An 18341-nucleotide genomic window follows, 5' to 3' on the forward strand; every position below is an offset into this window, starting at 1 on the left:
TATTGCCAAGAGACTTTCTGTCATGCACATCCGGCTCGAAGTCGTGTTTTTCAAGCAGTCTCGTCAGTCAACGTCTTTCTAGCACTTGTAGAAGCCTTGTTCTGAAAGATGACTATTTCATGCCAATAAAACGAACATTGGAACATAACATGCTCATATACTCTTCATGATTTACGGTAACAGACCTGAGAACATCAACTATACTCGCTGTAATACCTATATTGGGACAATGATAAGTTAAGGAACGCGGTGATTTGCCGTTTTGTTACTTCTCAGATTCAGATTTATAGTAATGATGCAATTTAAGTACGAGAACGTGATTCTTTAATAGTTGAAGAAGTTTCCAATGCCCGTCTCTTCCAAATTATTTTTCATGAAACATAGCTCAACTTTCTCAACGATTCATTAAAGGAAACTTAAAGATGAAACAGATGTCCATAATTTTAGACAGTTGTAAAGTCATTTGTTATCTAAAAGTTTCCCTAAACTTTACTAAGGCTTACTTTTATTAGTGTACTAAGTTAACAATGATTTTTGAGAGTTGGGTTTTACTACTACTATTACAATACCGTGCTGCTACTACTTCTACTACAAATAATATTCATATTCATAATAATTTGTCATTATTACCCCAGTCATGGATCAGTGTTCTCAAAGTATATCGTCGGCTCTCTGGAGCCAAGCTGCCTTTGAAGGCTAGAAGATTTCTATTTGTATTCACTTTACCATCTCATCCTACCGGGTACCCATTCACTGGCAGTGTGTACACAGCCATGTTTAAGTCACTTCCCCAATGACACACTATCACACTAATAAGCACATGTAATAGTTGTACTACACAGGAATACATCCTAACAATCTAAGCACTGTGTGTTTTCAACTTAGAATATTCCTGCCTCAGTATTTCTTTGCACACAAAACCCCATCAATAGAGTTTGAAAATGAAACGTTCAACACACTCTTTCATCCTTTGAACAAACAGCTTTGAACATGAATATATTTGATGTTACTTAGAATCACACTCTGCCATCAAATATTAACCTCGTGGGGATTCAAGGATTCCAGGCTGGAAATGGGCATCAAGTTTACGTGTAAGAGGCGACAATATGAATCGGTAGTCAGTCTCGGTGACTTGTTTCATTGCGGGACATCGTACCACAACGGCGTGAGACGTTGCTCGTGACATCAATCACTTGTCTGACTGGTCTAGACTCGATTATTTACTGTCCGACATCATATAGCTGGATTTTTGTGACATCATAATGGTAATTTAAGACAACTGGTCGAAGGGGAATAAAAATGAAGCGGGAAATGTGTCACGTCCATTAAGTACATCTAGCGAAAACAACAGCATTGCTACATATTTTTGTAGTTATGTGACAGATATACGATTTTAAATGTCCCTAAGGCTTTCACGATTTGAAACAAATGTTTTAAAATTTTTCCTTTATTTCCAGGTTTTATACATGCACAGTTGGGTCGCGGAGGAACGGTCACAACAAAGCCATCGCAAAGACCACGTAAGTTACCAATGCATTGTGATACACATGTGCTTCTTATGTAATCAAAGGGGCGTGGCAGTTGGAAATGAGTGCGTGTGTCATTCCATCCCACAAAGTTATTGACATGCAAGGAGAGGACCATGCCAACGTCATTTACCAGAATGGCAAACTTATTCTAAACTCTTCTTCAGCAAAGAACATTTGAATATGGCTGAAGGCGAATGCTGGTAAGGGAGGGTGTGAGTTAGAATGATTTCAGATTACAGTGAGCAATGTCAACAAGAGAACAGCCTCTGAATCGTAATGAGAACTTTACATGTTCTCCAGTTTCGTGAAAGGGTCACGGTTCTGGTACATTTCCGACATAATGTGTTTAAGTTAGTTATCATTCAAGCCAATCAATAGCAAGTACATATTGGCTTGGATAATGATTGGACAATGCCACTGGGTGATCCATTATTAGCTGAGGAAGAGTACGTGTGACGGATTGTTCACAGGATGCTCTTTGAATCCAATATCCCTCTCCAGGGTATGGTGTCCATTGGTTTGTTTCTTAACTCAGGGAGACCATGAAGGCAAGCCACGGTGTGGGCGTTGATGGCTTTTGTTTGAATGTCTGTTGAAATCTTTTACAGCTTTAGTGAAGTCAGTGATTCTTGCCCTTCTTTTTTTATGTGACATTTTATTGATAATGTTATTTGTCGATATGATGCAACGTTTAAACACAAAATCACTATCATCATCATGATCATCAACAGAGTTCCCATCTTATTATTACGTGAAGGAAAATGGAAGAAGAGTATTGCGGTTATGTTCTTGCAGACCACTGATGTAAAGTATGGAATAACACTTCACACAAGCAAGTCCATACTGGATACCTCACCATAGTGTCAACATTTTCGTGATTCTATGTACTAAAAACTACATCACTTTGCCTGCAGCATGCAGTAATTATAAAACCACACCGTGTTTTATTCAAGGTCAGTCACTTCTAAGGACGATGATACTGGTATTTTCAGCACAATGGTCACATAGAATTTCTCGCTGTTGTTGGTCCTCTCTAAATTCCACGTTCGTTTATAAGACTACAAATGCCGCTCGTTACAAAAAGGACAGTCACGTAACTAATCTCGAAATAGGAGATGAGTTTTGAATGCATGTGTTATCTACTCATCAAACTCATTTCAAAGGTAGACAGAACGAGCAAAAAATAAAACCACAGCTGTCAAATGTAGCCAGTTGAACGTTTACTTCTCAACTCCTAACTCGGAAGCTTGGGGTATTAGGCGAGGTTGTTTATAGAAACCTTGTTTGAAAAATAGAAAAAATTCAGTAGGGTAACGCCAACGTCGATGATGAGCGTGTGGAATGTTAAGATAGGAAACGAAGAAACAAACTGTGTTAAGTAGGAAAGCATCAACACTATAATTCTTTCAAAAATTTGCCACAAGCTCCTTTTGGTATATACTGTTTAAACTGGAGACTTGCAGTGCTGAAGGTTTATGTTATGGGTATAAAAAGGGACTTCAGTCGACCCAGTGTCTAGTTTATAGAAGCTCTTGGGCTGCCAAATACACATCTTCGTGTCAAAACCAACGTACGTGAGTGCAGCTGGTATGTATTGCGTCGCCCCGAGTTGTGTCGTTGTTGCCAGAAGGGCATTCTCCACCATATCTTCCGCATGCTGCAATACATGTGGACCAACACTAAGGGAATTGGGTCGAGGCCATATACGGGTTTTGAAGTGCCTGCAGATGTGAAAAAAATCCTATGCCACTACACAGCTTTAATTTTTTTTCACAGTTAATACTTGACGGATGTAGAGATCATCCTTTATAAAACATTTTTACCTGGAACCGTGAGTCATCCTAAACAGGCAGTCCACCATTTATGGACTGGAACAATAATTTGGTTATTAAAGGTGTTTGTAATTTACAGGTACCATTGAAACTATTGTTAAACTGTAAAAATGGTTTCTTCAACAGTCTGTCTATTGGTAAGAAACCGCCTCCGTAGTATAGTGGATAGATATCGGCCTGGAGATAGGAAGGTCGGATGTTCGATCCCCGGCCGCGCCATACTAAAAGACGTTAAAAGATGGTACTTGTTACCCTACCTGGCGTTCGGTATTATGGAAATATAACCAGCAAACACACATACACACACTCACACAAACACTTGCATGAGTGAACGTCGTTAAACTCCATTTCACCACCATCGTCTCGCTGTAGAAGTTTTTAAGGTTGGAATGCCAAAACCCATTATACATGGAACGTCCAATTTAAGAACCAGTATGTTCTTTAGCTCAATTATACTAATGAAGAGCAGGATACGTTTCACTAGACACATACCCGAGCTATATTTGTAGAAAATTGTTCTCAAGTGTACACTGTTAGGAAGCAGTCAAGATAACACTGTAACTTCTGTCAGCAGTCACTCTTGCCTAATCCCCAGTGTAAAGACGGGAAGCCCGTAATTTACAGAGAATTAACAGCCATACGTCTGACCGACTTTTCTTTCAACAAGACTTTGGAATCATGGCCATGATGAACCATCATGGTTCAAAGTTGAAATATGTTAACATGTAAGATACTTTCTAAATGAAAATATGGAATGCATATTTTCGTCTTCGTATTAATTATTGTTACACGAATTACCTTTAACCTTTAAACATACGTGACCTTTTGAAACTATTTTCGGTTGATAAAAATACCTCTCCAAACGCTTAATCCTCTAACAAACAGCCTGGTGATATTGACGTCCTTTTTCTTTGTGATAAGCAGCAGTACTTAATAACAGGACATTTGCCGTTACCCTGAGGTCTTCATCGTTTAATCTTTTCGCCACAAGATACTAGCAGACCTTTCAGAAGCAATGTTATCTATATAATTTAAAAAGCAGTAATAAACGTATAATTTCTTTAGTTTTTGTTACATTCCCAAGAAGATTTATACGTCTTGCACCAGTATATTTCAAAATATTTCATCAATTCAGTTAAAACCCTTCCTGTTCCATAAGGGATTCTTTCATATCCAGCTATTTTAGTTGCAGTTCAAGTTTATTGTTAATCGATATAACATCATTTTATCACTTGTAGAATGAATAAGCCACAGGCGTCTTTTCACACTTTCACGGCCTGTTCTGAACTTGAAACACTGTCAGAAAACTTGTTGCTCTCTTGAGGCAGCTCTCCGCACCGTGAATATTGAGATGTCTTAAGTGGCATTTTATGGAAATTGTTCCTCGAACGAGAAATTAATGATCTTTCAGCTCTTATGGAAGACGTCTCTTGAAATAGTATGTGAGATAATCCCACATGAGCAAAAAATAAATTTGGAGCAGGTTTTGATAGAGAAATTGCCATTGCAATAAATTTGAATTATTAATGGCCCAGCGGCAAAAGGATGTTAAAACTAGAGATGCGCTCAGAAACTGGCATCTCGAGGTAGACAAGTTTTCAATCTCCCCTGAAGCCGATATGAATCTTTCGCAATTACGGAAAAAGAACTCGTAATTTATAACTGTTAAACAATTTATGATTAAGAGGAAGAGAATATATGGATGTCAACTTCTTTATTATGAGGAACACAACGTTTCGGAGTAACTAACAAGGGAAGCCAACAGATGATTGACGCTGATAGATGATCACTCATCAGCGCCAATCATCTGTTGGCTTCCCTTGTTAGTTTCTACCCTTTGTTTTTTTCCACCTTTTGTTATCATATTAATTTTGTTGACCTTTATTGTACATATATATAGATGCTCTCTGCCTCATGGCATTCATTCACCTGATGAAGGAGTAAGCATATACTCCGAAACGTGGTGTTTCTCATTATAAAGAAGTTGACATCCATATATTCTCTTGCTCATGTGTATCACTTCTAAATGCCTTTCATAGACCTAATTTATGATCAGTTCATGACAACTTACAGTAATACAATAACCGTGATAATATTTTTAATCTAGGATTATGCTACAAATGCTTCATAAAATCATTCAGCGTTAAAATTGCATTTCTTATATACACATCAATGAAGGAAACAAAGTGATGCGCATATTTACCGTTGACAGCAGTCCATGTGAATCATATGTTGATGGAGTGGCTTTTACTTTACTCGAAAAACTTTTTATTCACTGCTAACGCAACGTCATGTTCGTATTTTGGCCTCAGCAACAAATCAAGCAGGAAATACGCTGTAGAAACTTGTGTACCTTGGTAGCCACATAATAGCCAGAGAATGATGTTACACACCGTGGCGCATTTATGAAGGTACGTTTCTAACGTTCATATCGATACATGAAACGGATCGGGTGTACGGTTCTCGGGAGGTAGTGACATCATCAATTCGATAGCTTGCGGAATACACAATTTTACTTTATACAGCTGAATGTATACCAGGTCAGCACATAGGCGTCGTCGTTCATGTGTTGGACCCCCTAAAGAACCTAGCCCGACCCTGGCTAAGACAAGGGTGAGACATGCACGTGTGTGTGTGGCTGTTTGTACTAGTCCGGACTGATGCCGATTTATACGCTAGCCCACTGATATACCATGCCGCAGTTTAACACGAATACCCCACTCAGACACAGTATACTGACTCCGAGCCGACCAGTCCTTGTTTGAGCCCCTTATAGCCGAGCGCCAGACAGGGTAACAACAAGTACCATCTTTTAACGTCTTTTGGTATGACGCGGCCGGGGGTCGAACCCCGGACCTTCCGCTCTCCGGGCTGACGCTCTACCACTAGACCACGGAGGCGGTCGCATCTTATAAGTAATGGCAGAGTCATTACATGTGTCATGGCTATCTGGTAATAAGCCTTTGGAATAAAATGCTCATTCTTGAGAATGAAATGCTTATACAGACAAACTTTGACCTCAATCGGTCGTTATGACGTCGATAATATGTTCATCAGTGCATACAGTTCGGAAAGACCCCAGTGAGGAGTTCGTGGTCTCCAGCCATCTATGCTGGTCGTAACGGGCGACTTAACGGATCGGGTTGTCAGGCTTTGTGGCTCGGTTGATCGTGTGTCGTCGTACTCGACGTCGTGGGACGTTGGACGCAACATCAATTGCTGGAATATTGCTGACACCGGCGTTGATAACATCACCCAAGGTCGAGACAAATCCCCATAAACAGACTGACAGAAGAAATATATTCTCTTGAACCCTTTATATTTGCATTTCTATTCATGAGGCAGCTTGTGTCGAAATTAACCTTGTCAGCTGCATCAGTCTAACCTTGAACTTGTGTTCTCAACTGATATGTGACGTTTTTAAATCCACGTGCTTTATGGCCCCAAATTTACAAAAACATGATATTTTTAGAATTGTCTTTTTTCTCATACTGTCGAGGTTTTCAAATTTCATTTCTGGTAAATACTTTATAGGATGTCGATATAAGTCAAAACAAGTGGTCGGAAATATTTCTTTTGATATTCCAAGCTCTACGGCTACACCATTCAAAATAAAGTTATGTTGTTTTAAAATCATTTAAAAGATCGTTTTACATTTTTTAATGTCTTCTATTTCCAGCAACGTTTCTGTTGTTTTTTTGGGGGGGGATATACACACATTATAAACATATGGTCTAACATATTATAAACGACGTTCGTAGAATGAAAGACTAAGCTTATACGTGTTTGTATGATCAGAGAGTCTGCAATCACTGCATGATTAGACACACATGCGCCAGGTAGATGCTGGTCAGCATTATAGTGAGTGAGTGTGTTTGGTTTTACACCGCTTTTAGCAATATTCCAGCAATATCACGGCGGGGGACACCAGAAATGGGCTTCAACATTGTACGCATGTCGGGAATCGAACCCGGGTCTTCAGCATGACGAGCGAGCGCTTTAACCACTAGGCTACCCGACCGCCCCTGGTCAGCAATAAAAGGTCGTTACACAGTTATTACGTCGGAACCATCAATCACGTCACAATACGGAACGAGAAAGTGTCAGCCTGTTAATTATATAATTTCCACACAAACCAATAAAGGAGAAATATGGTTAAATGTCACGTACGTCATTATTGCACCTATGTAGAGAAGTAAATACATATGTAAACGCGACGTGCACACATGCATGTGTGTGTGTGTGTGTGTGTGTGTGTGTGTGTGTGTGTGTGTGTGTGTGTGTGCGTGCGTGCGTGTGCGTGCGCCCGTGTGTGTGGCTGCTTGTATGAATGATGTATTGTGCAATGAAATTTCAACGGTTAAAATCATTGGGCACGCTACTTCCAAATAATAGCTGAGGTGTGGTGAAACTGGGTTTAACGTCGCGTTCAAACGCGCATGCGCGTGTATGTGTATGGCTGATTGTACGAGTCCTGACTAATGTCGGTTTTATAGTGTTATATTTTGACTCTGAGCTGACCAATCCTTGATCTATTTCCTCAATACCGAGCATTGTGCTGGGTAACAACAAGGACCATCTTGAAACGTCTTTCGATATGAGGGGGCTGAGTGTCGAACCACAGACCTTCCGCTTTCCAGGCATACGCTGTATCCACTAGACCACGGAAACGGCCCGGTCAGTGACCAATACACCTACTCCTGAAGAAACCAACGGTACTCAGACCATATACATAGAGAGGACAGCATCTTTATCTTCATGGTCATAATCCGTCAATAATTCTTACATACGGCCATCTCTGGAGCCATGTAGACCTTCTCCTGAAAAAACAACGGTACTCAGACCATATGCATAGAGAGGACAGCATCTTTATCTTCATGGTCATAATCCGTCAATAATTCTTACATACGGCCATCTCTGGAGCCATGTAGACCTTCTCCTGAAAAAAACAACGGTACTCAGACCATATGCATAGAGAGGACAGCATCTTTATCTTCATGGTCACAATCCGCCAATAATTCTTACATACGGCCATCTCTGGAGCCATGTAGACCTTCTCCTGAAAATAACAACGGTACTCAGACCATATGCATAGAGAGGACAGCATCTTTATCTTCATGGTCACAATCCGCCAATAATTCTTACATACGGTCATCTCAGGAGCCATGTAGTAACCCAGGCGCGTCACAAAGCAGCTCTATCAATATCATATTTACGCACACAAATTGCCAAATGCCACTTCGTGTCTCCGGGTGACTTATTTGTCTCGGCGAAGGCAGTGCCACGGAGCAAGCTGTGTGTAATCACGAATGGGAGATGATATTGCTATTTATGAAACAGATGCCGAATGGTGCACAAAAAGACTGCAACTTCGAGTCACTTATCTTATGAAAGTGCAAATTCACCAGATTTAGGCCTGCCCCAACATGTCAAATCTGTCGACCTAATCCTAAAGTTCACTTAATCCCGGAATAGCACTGAAACGAAAATCATCTCAAAATGACAGCTGACAACTGGGTTGCCTTTGAAGTTTGCTCTGCAGCCATATTTCGACAAATTAGATTAGATTTGGGAGGAGTTTTCATTTCAATTGATATTTTTCGCATACATAAAACGGCTCTCGGGGTATAATTGGGAAGTGCATTTTATTTGGAATTATGTCCGTGATTAGATCTGGTAGTCTTGAAGCGTATTTTTATCAAGAAAACAAGCTTTTGAATTTGTTTTGAATAAACAGTTGTGGACAGAGAAACCTCGTTCAACCGGACGGTGCCCATCTCAGTAAAATAGTCATATATGATTAATATACATATATGATTTAAGTATATGATATATGACTTGTAACTACGGTGTGCATAGTTTCGCACTGTAAACGGACCGGGAATTGGCTTTCCGTATTACCGGGGTTTCACTGTACACTCACACAGCAGTCTCCACGTGTACATGAATCACGTGTGAATCTTAGCATGGATTAGGGTCATGAGAGACAGGATCCCCTCTCCAAGGGTTCGAATCCCTGATGATGATCCTTGGTTTCTTAGCGCCAAACTCGTGGTAGGGGCTTTCATCGACTTACATCACTATAGGCCTTCCGACGACATGATGTTGACACACCATGATGTAACTGACATGCTGTTCAAAGCGGGGGTATAATTTGTGCAAACTATAACTTCTTTGAATACATAATGTTGTATTTGGCATATCTGTATGATTTATTTTCAAAATAATACGTTTACAAACCTTATAATTTTTTAAAGAAAATGTATTTTAATTTCATGGATGATCGAAGATTGAAATGAGAAGGGGGAACAAGACATATAACCACAGTATTCAGGATTGAAACAAACAGACGAATGTCAGGGGTATACTCACCTGACGCTTCACAGGATTTTGGTATCTGTCAGTTTAAATTAAGTTTTGTTGCATATATATTTCATATCTGGCTTGTAGGCATTTCCTCATCCTATAACGTTGTTACCTATAAAGTAGTCTGTAATTCGTTTGTACCCGTGGAGTTCTCGGCGAGAATATATTTCTCAGCAACGTATACTATGTGAAAGGCGACTGATGAGACGAGGTAGTAAGGTTCGGTGCATTGGTTCATTACGTGTCATCCTACCCCAATTGCATGGATCGATGTGTTAATCATTGCATTGTCTAGTCCAGTATTGATTTGTTTTCCAGACGTCGTCATGTAGGTGGAACATTGCTGAATGCGGCGTTAAAATAACAAACAAATATTCAACGAAAATCGCTTATCACGTACCTGGAATGGCACATTTGAATCATCTTTAAGTGATCATAATCAACATCACGTGGGGGTCACCTTATATTTCGGAATATAACACTAATCGTTATCCGGGTCACTTCGACTTTATGTATGATTAATGACTTATTTCACTTTATATGAATGCCATCGCATAATGAATTCTAAAGTGATTTATGTGCCCAACAGAGAGTCATTCATCATTGCAATTTCATGTCAATTATATTTTGAAAAAGATTATTTAGAGGGACGAACGTTTGCGTGATACCACAAAGATTTATTTTAGATAACTGATGCACTTTCAATGACTATTGATATATCGGCTCAGCATCACTCGATTCAGTGCCGGTGTGTATATGGGTAGACTGTGTGATAAGGGTACAATGTGTTATAGCATATAGTCCTGTATTAGGAAACCTTTACCCGATATAGGATGAGTATTGGCTGCTGGAGCTGAGCATGGGGTGAGAATGGAACGGGGTCATTGTTTTATAAGATATATGCTCTGAGGAGCACAGCCCATGATAACAGATATGGCTGGGAAATTGGTAAAAGCGGCGTAAAACCATATTCACTCTCAAGTCTGTTACTAGCAATTTTCCAATGGAATCCTGCATTAAAAATTTGTACTATATAGCCACTTTGTCCATATATGTCTTTACATGAACAGAAAAATACGCCATTTACGGAACTGACACATGCAAGCACGTAATAACGATTTTACATGACTGTCGCGCATACAATAGCATCTCTCTCCTTGACCGAAGAGCGTTCCATTGTGACCGCTGGAGTTGTTTCCCTTACATGACAATCTATCATTCTGTGGACAGTCTGCACGTCGGTGCTTCCTTTGCGGCACCGGATGAAGATGGCAATGCCAGTAATCTATGTCAGTATATGATTTTGCTTGGTAAATACGAAACCTGAACTATCACATGGATCCTCTGATGAATTGTTTTCCTTTGACTTTTATTTCCGATAGATAAATTGACGAAGACAACTTGTGAATATTCTGTTGAAGATTTGTGCAGCAGATAAGATGCTTGAATGATTCAAAGGATACAATCACGCATTTCATGTTTGTAGACACGGCCGTTGTACACTGACAGGGCTCGCAAAGGTCAGAAGTAGGGTATTGATTATTAAACAAGATCATATCACAAATACGAAATGACTCCTTGGTAGGCCATGTTCTGTGCATAGAGATAATAATAGTGTGATGTTTAGAATAAGACAGTGCATAGCGACCGAACTGGTGATCAGAATGACGGGTAACTACAGTTAATAGCCAAATTTCAGTCACGCAATTAGTGTCTTTCATCATGGAAGTCTGATACCGAATATGTCGTTAGTAATCCATGTTTAGAAGAGCTGACGCCGTATCTGGTTATCGCAATATGTGACCTTGCAGCTTATGGCGTGGTACGCTGATGAATGTGATGCTCGTTTCATGCAACCTACCACTGACTCGACTATCACAGGCTGGGGTGTAGACAAACAGACACTCACCAAGTAGCATCGAGACATGACCTTCTCGGAGGCTGCATTGCGATTCACTGGGACGATAGAGGTTAGGTCAGCAATGTGTGTGTTTGGTTGTGAGGAATAAGTCGACTCTTTGGGAATCCAGTTCCTTGATAAAACATTTTTTTCGCGATAGGGTATCTCAGTGATTAAATTATTCGCTCGTCCCGGGTTCGACCCTGCATATGGATACAATGTGTGAAACCCATTTGTGGTGATTTTGCTGGAATATTGTAAAAGCGACAGAAAACTGTACCCACTCACTCATGTGTCAAGTATCAAAATAATACATTATACAACTGTACAACTAAAACCATACATATTACTCAAAAGAAGTTAAGGATCACTTGATTCTTTCACATATTACTATAGTTAATCTCTCATGTCATGACAGATTAACTTTACCATTATGAAAGAATCGGGTGATCCTTAACTTCTTTTGAGTAGTATAAGAATGCCTGTAGCCTTACTCCAAGGCTTACAGAAAGAGGAGACCATGGGTGTGTAGTCTTTATAAAAGGCAAGTCTGGCTAAGCAGACAGTACATCTAAGGACGCCAGTCCTTTAGGGGCACAAGATATTCCTATTATTTTTATAATCTAGAAATTATGATTGAAACTAATAAGTATTCACTCAGAGACTTGTGTAAGTCTGGTGTCACTAATACACAGGGTTCTATCACCACTAATGATAATATGTAATATAACTCGTCACGAACACCTGGTGCCATTGTAGGTATGACAGTGATAAATGTGTACAATGCTTCAAACAAAAATATCTTTTTAAAACAGAGATGTTACTTCATCAGGTTCTTATACTTCTACTATATCAATAATTTCTCACATAAAGCCGTGCAGTGGATCCATCTGTTAACACTGGCGCGTTGTCAAGAAAACTAATGACATATATATCAATCATGCAAAACGATCAATGATCTGTTTGCTTTCTCATGTGCTCCAGCATCACTTTACGTGACAGGCAAATGAGATTCTGAGTGCGAGTCGACGCAAGACCACAATTTATACTGAAATCACCATTCAACCGAATGGGATATGTCAAGTATAGAACTTGAGTTTTTGGGGAAAAATGTGTATAATTTTAACCATATACTCTCCATTGTACTAAATAATGCCAAAGTAGTTCAGTAAATCATACGATTGCCACATCTACTGACAACCCCTTTCTGTCTAAATCTCTATGTTTCTGGAACCTCATATTTGAGGCGTCTATTATTAACTCACTGCTAATCATCCATCCCATTTGTCACATCTCTTCGTGCCTTTAATGTCATGTACATTATTGTAACCATTATTTGATATAATGTGTGTAGTTATGCTCTGGCAATGCCGAATATACATCTTCCAGGCAAGATGCTTTCAGTCGATTTTATTGATGTCTGATGGTAATAGACCCGGAGTATCTTACAATGCCATTACAATACATCTCTCTAACTGGAAGTTACATATGGGTCATATACGCACATGGTAATAAAAGGATCGGTCATTTATGTGAGATGAAGCGTCAACTCTTAGAAGGGTTCTGCAAACAGTTTTACTCGTGGTATGATATGGCGTCGGCTTAACCCCCGTTATGTTTTCGGAAATATCACATCGCAACACTGACATGGTAAAATGCATGGCTCACTGGCAATGTATACTTGATATATCACCGATTGAGCCATCACGTCGGCTAATATGTCAATTATGACCGATTTCTAGGGTAGGGACATATTTTTTGCTTTTTGATATTGATAACATTCTCATGTCAAGTGGAACAATATGTATTCCATCAGGAAGGCACCCTGTAACGTTAGGTAATGGATCATTTTGTGCGAGTAGGTCAGCTTAAGGATACAATCTGCTTTCAGGGGGGCTGGTGTTGGTGGTATAATGTCAGAACATAATCTCTACAATCCGTCTCTGTTCATTAACATACACACTGACATCAGATAAGGTATGTTACACTCGGTGTATGACGGAGACAGACGTTGCTGATAAGAAACAACAGGCTATTCGCATATCCATACAGATCGTATTCGGTAGTATGCTTAAACCAACCTTGCGTGAGAGACACAAACATCTCATTCCTTTTATAGATTTGATTCGCTGGTTGAAACTTAACGCCTTGTAAATTATGTGAGCTAGCGAGATCTTTTAACTTAAATATTTTCATATTTCTTTTTAATGTCCTTATTTGGTATTGAAATAGACGTGTAGGCTACGGATATGATAAAGGCTACCAGTAGCATAATTTGTGCCTAGCATGGACAACGTCTATGAACTAATACTTCTGTTATTTCAATTCGAGTTGTACTGAGGTGTACTGTTTCTTCTACGTAAGGTCATTAACTCAAAATGACGTTTACCTTTGACAATGTTTTGATGATGCCGTACATACGATTTGGTTTTAGTATTTACATTTTATATATCATGGTTTCACCTGATAGTGGACCGCCTCCGTGGTCTTGTGGTAGAGCGTCCGCCCGGAGAGCGGAAGGTCCGGGGTTCGATCCCTAAACAAAAAGACGTTAATAGATTCTACTTGTTGTTACCCTTTCTGGCGCTCGGCTTTAAGGGGCTCGGAGTGAGTATACTGTGTCTGAGTGGGGTATTCATGTTAAACTGGGGCATGGTATCTCAGTGGGCTAGCACTATAAATCGGCAACAGTCCGGACTAGTACAAGCAGCCACACATACACGTGCATGCACGTCGCTATATAAGTGCAATAATCTTGGACGCGACGTTAAACCCAATTTCACCTCACCTCACCTGATAGTGAGATAGTGAGTGAGTGAGATAGTGAGTTGGGTTTAACGCCGCTTTGAAAAGCATTCCAGTTATATCACGGCATGTCAGCTTATTGTGGGAGGAAAGCCGGAAGTGATGCAGGTCTCAGACGTTTACCACTTCGGCGAAACACAGGAGCACGTGTATGGTGCTGACAAATGTAGAAACATAATTTGGGCAAACCGGGATTCGTAAACATACCAAATTTGGTCATGTCTTGTATTGTATCATGTTATGTCACAGTAATTCGTATCATACATTGTAGCATACCATGTTCAAACATATCACGAGTCACGTTGTTCTCCCCATACCGCATGCGCATGCGCATGCTGTAAGACAATGCAGGAGACCCGCTCTGACATGTAGTTTGAATTAACGGGCAAATCTTGTTTTGATTTCTCGCAGCCACAAAACAAATAAACGGCAACTGGTGCCAATAAATGTGTCCTTTGGTATGGCTTTCAAAATAAACCTTAATACTGAGGCGATATTTGATGTGAAGTTGCTGCTGGCATCGGGATATCTTGAAAGAGAAAAACCTTCCATGTCGGATGGAGTAGGGTTTTATAGAGGATGAGATAGCATCGTGTTGTGATGTATTGTCGGTACCGTCGTGATTCTGACATATCTTTTACACCAACGTGATTCATTTTCATCTGCGTCTCAACTTACAGCAACCGCACATCAAGACACACTTTTGAGACTACTTTTGCTTTTTAGAGCAATGCAACAGCTAATTTTAATATACATTCAAACTCAAAGTAATGAAACTCAAAGACAATAGTTTGATGCAAAATACTTCATTAACGTTTATTTGTGAATTGAGGAGGGATAAGAAGAATGATATTAACTGCAGTTACTAATTTGTATTGATTTTTTGAGTCATTACAAACAAATCCACCAGACAGATAAATGCAAGTTTCCGGTTGTGAAGTATGTTCTCGTACTTATATCTAACCGTGTCTCTTAAGTTGTGTATTCCTGTTTGTTGATTGGCGACACAGCACGCATGATTCCAGCTATATGACGGCCTGTGAACAATCGAATCTGGATCAGATAAATCAATGATTGATATTATGAACAACATCCCTTGTCGTTTGACACGATTCTACTCAACCTAACCGCCAAGTGAGACAAACAGATCTATTCAGTCTTACGACTAGCATATATTACTGAAGACCTAATCCAACCCAAAATCCCAACTGACATGTTTCATGAATGTCAGCGATTTTCTTTAATTGCAGCGAATCCCATAAATCACTGTAAACGTGAAATGAACATTAAGTCATGGGAGTTTATTTAATGGACATTCATACATATATATGTGGATGAGATTTGCAAGTGTTTGACATGTGATTGCTACCGGATAGTTGGTAATTACGGGATGTGTATTAAAATATTACAGTTGTAGACATAACTTCCCTACAAACTATAAATAAATACCAAGCAAAATGCCTCAGAAGCCCAGTGTATCCGATGGAAATGTTTACGACTTCCCGGAAGGAAAATGTGAGACGTGTTGTCTTTTTCTACTCGACAACCGGAGATTACACTTGTCATTCCTCTGACAAACATCGTGTGCTTGGATTATAAACTACATTCTGCAAGTCTCCTGGGACGGTTCACACTTCTTTGTGGAGTTCTGCAGGGCGACTAGATATGTCAGCCTCTATTAGGATTTAGTGCCTATTTAGCTTTTATGTTCGTTAAGATAATATCTAATATGTGCACCAGGGTGGCTCAGAATATTCCAGGGCACATATGGAAACTATAGATATAAGTAAGCAACATGTACACATTGTGAATAACTAGATTGTCAAACGTGACTGTCTGGTTACTGTCAGGTGATTGTCATGTGACAGAGATACCAGTATATATATTTCCCTAACGGCTTGCGGTTTTATATCATATACTTACTATTTTAGGCCATAAGACTTGGACTTTTCGTAAAACAATTTATCACAGAATATACACTCTTCAAAAAAAGAAACGCACAGGTAGTTATGTAGTTTATTGAACCTGACTACGCAAACAATCCGGTATATAAATTGGATATATGTTATTGGAAAATGTTGGCCTGATATTCGACAAACGGGGCGTCAAAGCGCAGCCATTGTCCATTTGCAGTGTCTTTAACGGCATTGTTTTCACACTTGTTCCAAAATGTCATGGAGGAAATCAGTAAAGCAAAATGGACGTGCAAGTTATGGCATTCGTAACTGGTGATAGTGGCTATAAAAAGGCAAGCGTAAGCCAATAAATTGTCATTCAATTGTCAAAATATTTCAAGTTCGGATATGCCCTGCCGATCGGAACATCACCATAGGACGTAACCAAAGAGGGAAATCACAGTCTTCTGTTGCACGCCACTTCAACGTCCAACACAGCACCATTTGCCGCCTTTTTGACCGATACACACAGTTCAATTCCACTGCAGACCGTCCGAGAACCGTCCGACCAAGAGTTACCACCCCTGCACAGGATCGCTACATTCGACTGTTCCACCTACGTCATCGCAATGCAACAGCTACGGAGACTGCATGACGCATTCCTGGTTTGAGGAGGATATCGGACCAGACTGTCATTAACAATCTTCGCGAGGATGGAATCCTACCCAGAAGACCATTTATCGTCCCTGTTCTGAAACAGATCCATCGACAGTGACGCTTGCGTTGGTGCCATACCTTACAGCCTTGGAATTTGAGAAACTGGAGACGATTGTGGTTTAGCGATGAATCACGATTTCTTCTTCACCGGCGAGATGGAAGACAACGTGTTTATCGTCGTCGAAATGAGCGTTTTGCCCCACGTTGTGTACGTGAATTCGACAAATTCGGAGGCGGTAGTGTCATGGTGTGTTTGGGTGTGGGTGTTGGGAAGGGGGGGGGGGGGTGGGGGCAATCCTACACCACTAGATCTGACTTGGTAGTGGTTCATGGAAATTTGACAGCAATTCGCTACATGAATCAAATTCTTCACCCTGACCTTCTTCCAATCATTGATCGCCAGAGGGAGCTGTTTCAGCAGGACAACGCTCCACTGCACACAGTTTGTGTTACGGTAAACTACCTTCATAATCAACGTCTTGCCCTGGCCTTCGAAATTTCCAGATCTCAACCCAATCGAACACCTCTGGGATGAACTCGATCGACGTGTACATCAACGTCAAAACACGCCACAGACACTCCCATAACTGGCCAACGCGTTACAAGCAGAATGGCGCAGAATTCCGCAGGTCAGAATTCGTACACTTATCCAGTCAGTGCCGAGGAGATGCAGAGCCGTGATTGCTGCCAGGGTCTGAGTTCAGCGCAACCTCGTGGCCTTATGTGACATGACAATGAACAGTTTTCAATGCCTTTGTACAACGACAACATGTGACTATCGAGCTCCAAAATTTCATGATTGTATCTGTGATATTAAATATATCGACTTTATTAGGTACAATAAATTTATTGAAAATCTACCTGTGCGTTTCTTTTCTTTAAGAGTGTATTGAAAATGTTGGTGTGCTGGATGTCCTAACTAAAATGTGTTAAGAAAAGATTAGTTTATGAAAAGACTGTTCGGATCCCTCCTTTAGAAGACAAAAAAAGGTGCTAAGGCGGGGAAGGGCATGCATACATACTTACCCCTTTCGCCAACCTTCAGCGATTGATTCATATAATTTTCACCACTATGTTGCCTCTTACGCCCGGTGGAATGTGTTTCGGCTGATACTCGAGTCTGGGTATTCGCTGGCATTGACGTCATATACTTAACCAAATAATGAGTGAGTGAGTATGGTTGTACGACGCTTTTAGCAATATTCCAGCAATATCACGGCGGGGGACACCAGAAATGGGCTCCACATATTGTACCCATGTCGGGAATCGAACCCGGGTCTTCGGCGCGACGAGCGAA

The 18341-nt window shown here is 40.3% G+C and overlaps 1 protein-coding gene across 12 annotated transcripts in view; it reads left to right on the plus strand.

Annotated features, from left to right (window-relative positions):
- LOC139474225 (CUGBP Elav-like family member 2) overlaps nt 1-18341 on the plus strand; it is a 230921-nt gene that overhangs the window by 93495 nt on the left and 119085 nt on the right. For all 12 annotated transcript variants that reach the window (XM_071257131.1, XM_071257134.1, XM_071257133.1 and 9 more), the window contains exon 2: nt 1458-1520. In XM_071257131.1, the coding sequence (XP_071113232.1) occupies nt 1458-1520 (63 nt within the window). The remainder of the gene's footprint in view (nt 1-1457; nt 1521-18341) is intronic.

This window comes from Haliotis cracherodii, unplaced genomic scaffold (genome assembly GCF_022045235.1).
Source record: "Haliotis cracherodii isolate W230 unplaced genomic scaffold, xgHalCrac1.p SCAF_3, whole genome shotgun sequence".
NCBI classification, from domain to species: Eukaryota; Metazoa; Mollusca; class Gastropoda; order Lepetellida; family Haliotidae; genus Haliotis; species Haliotis cracherodii.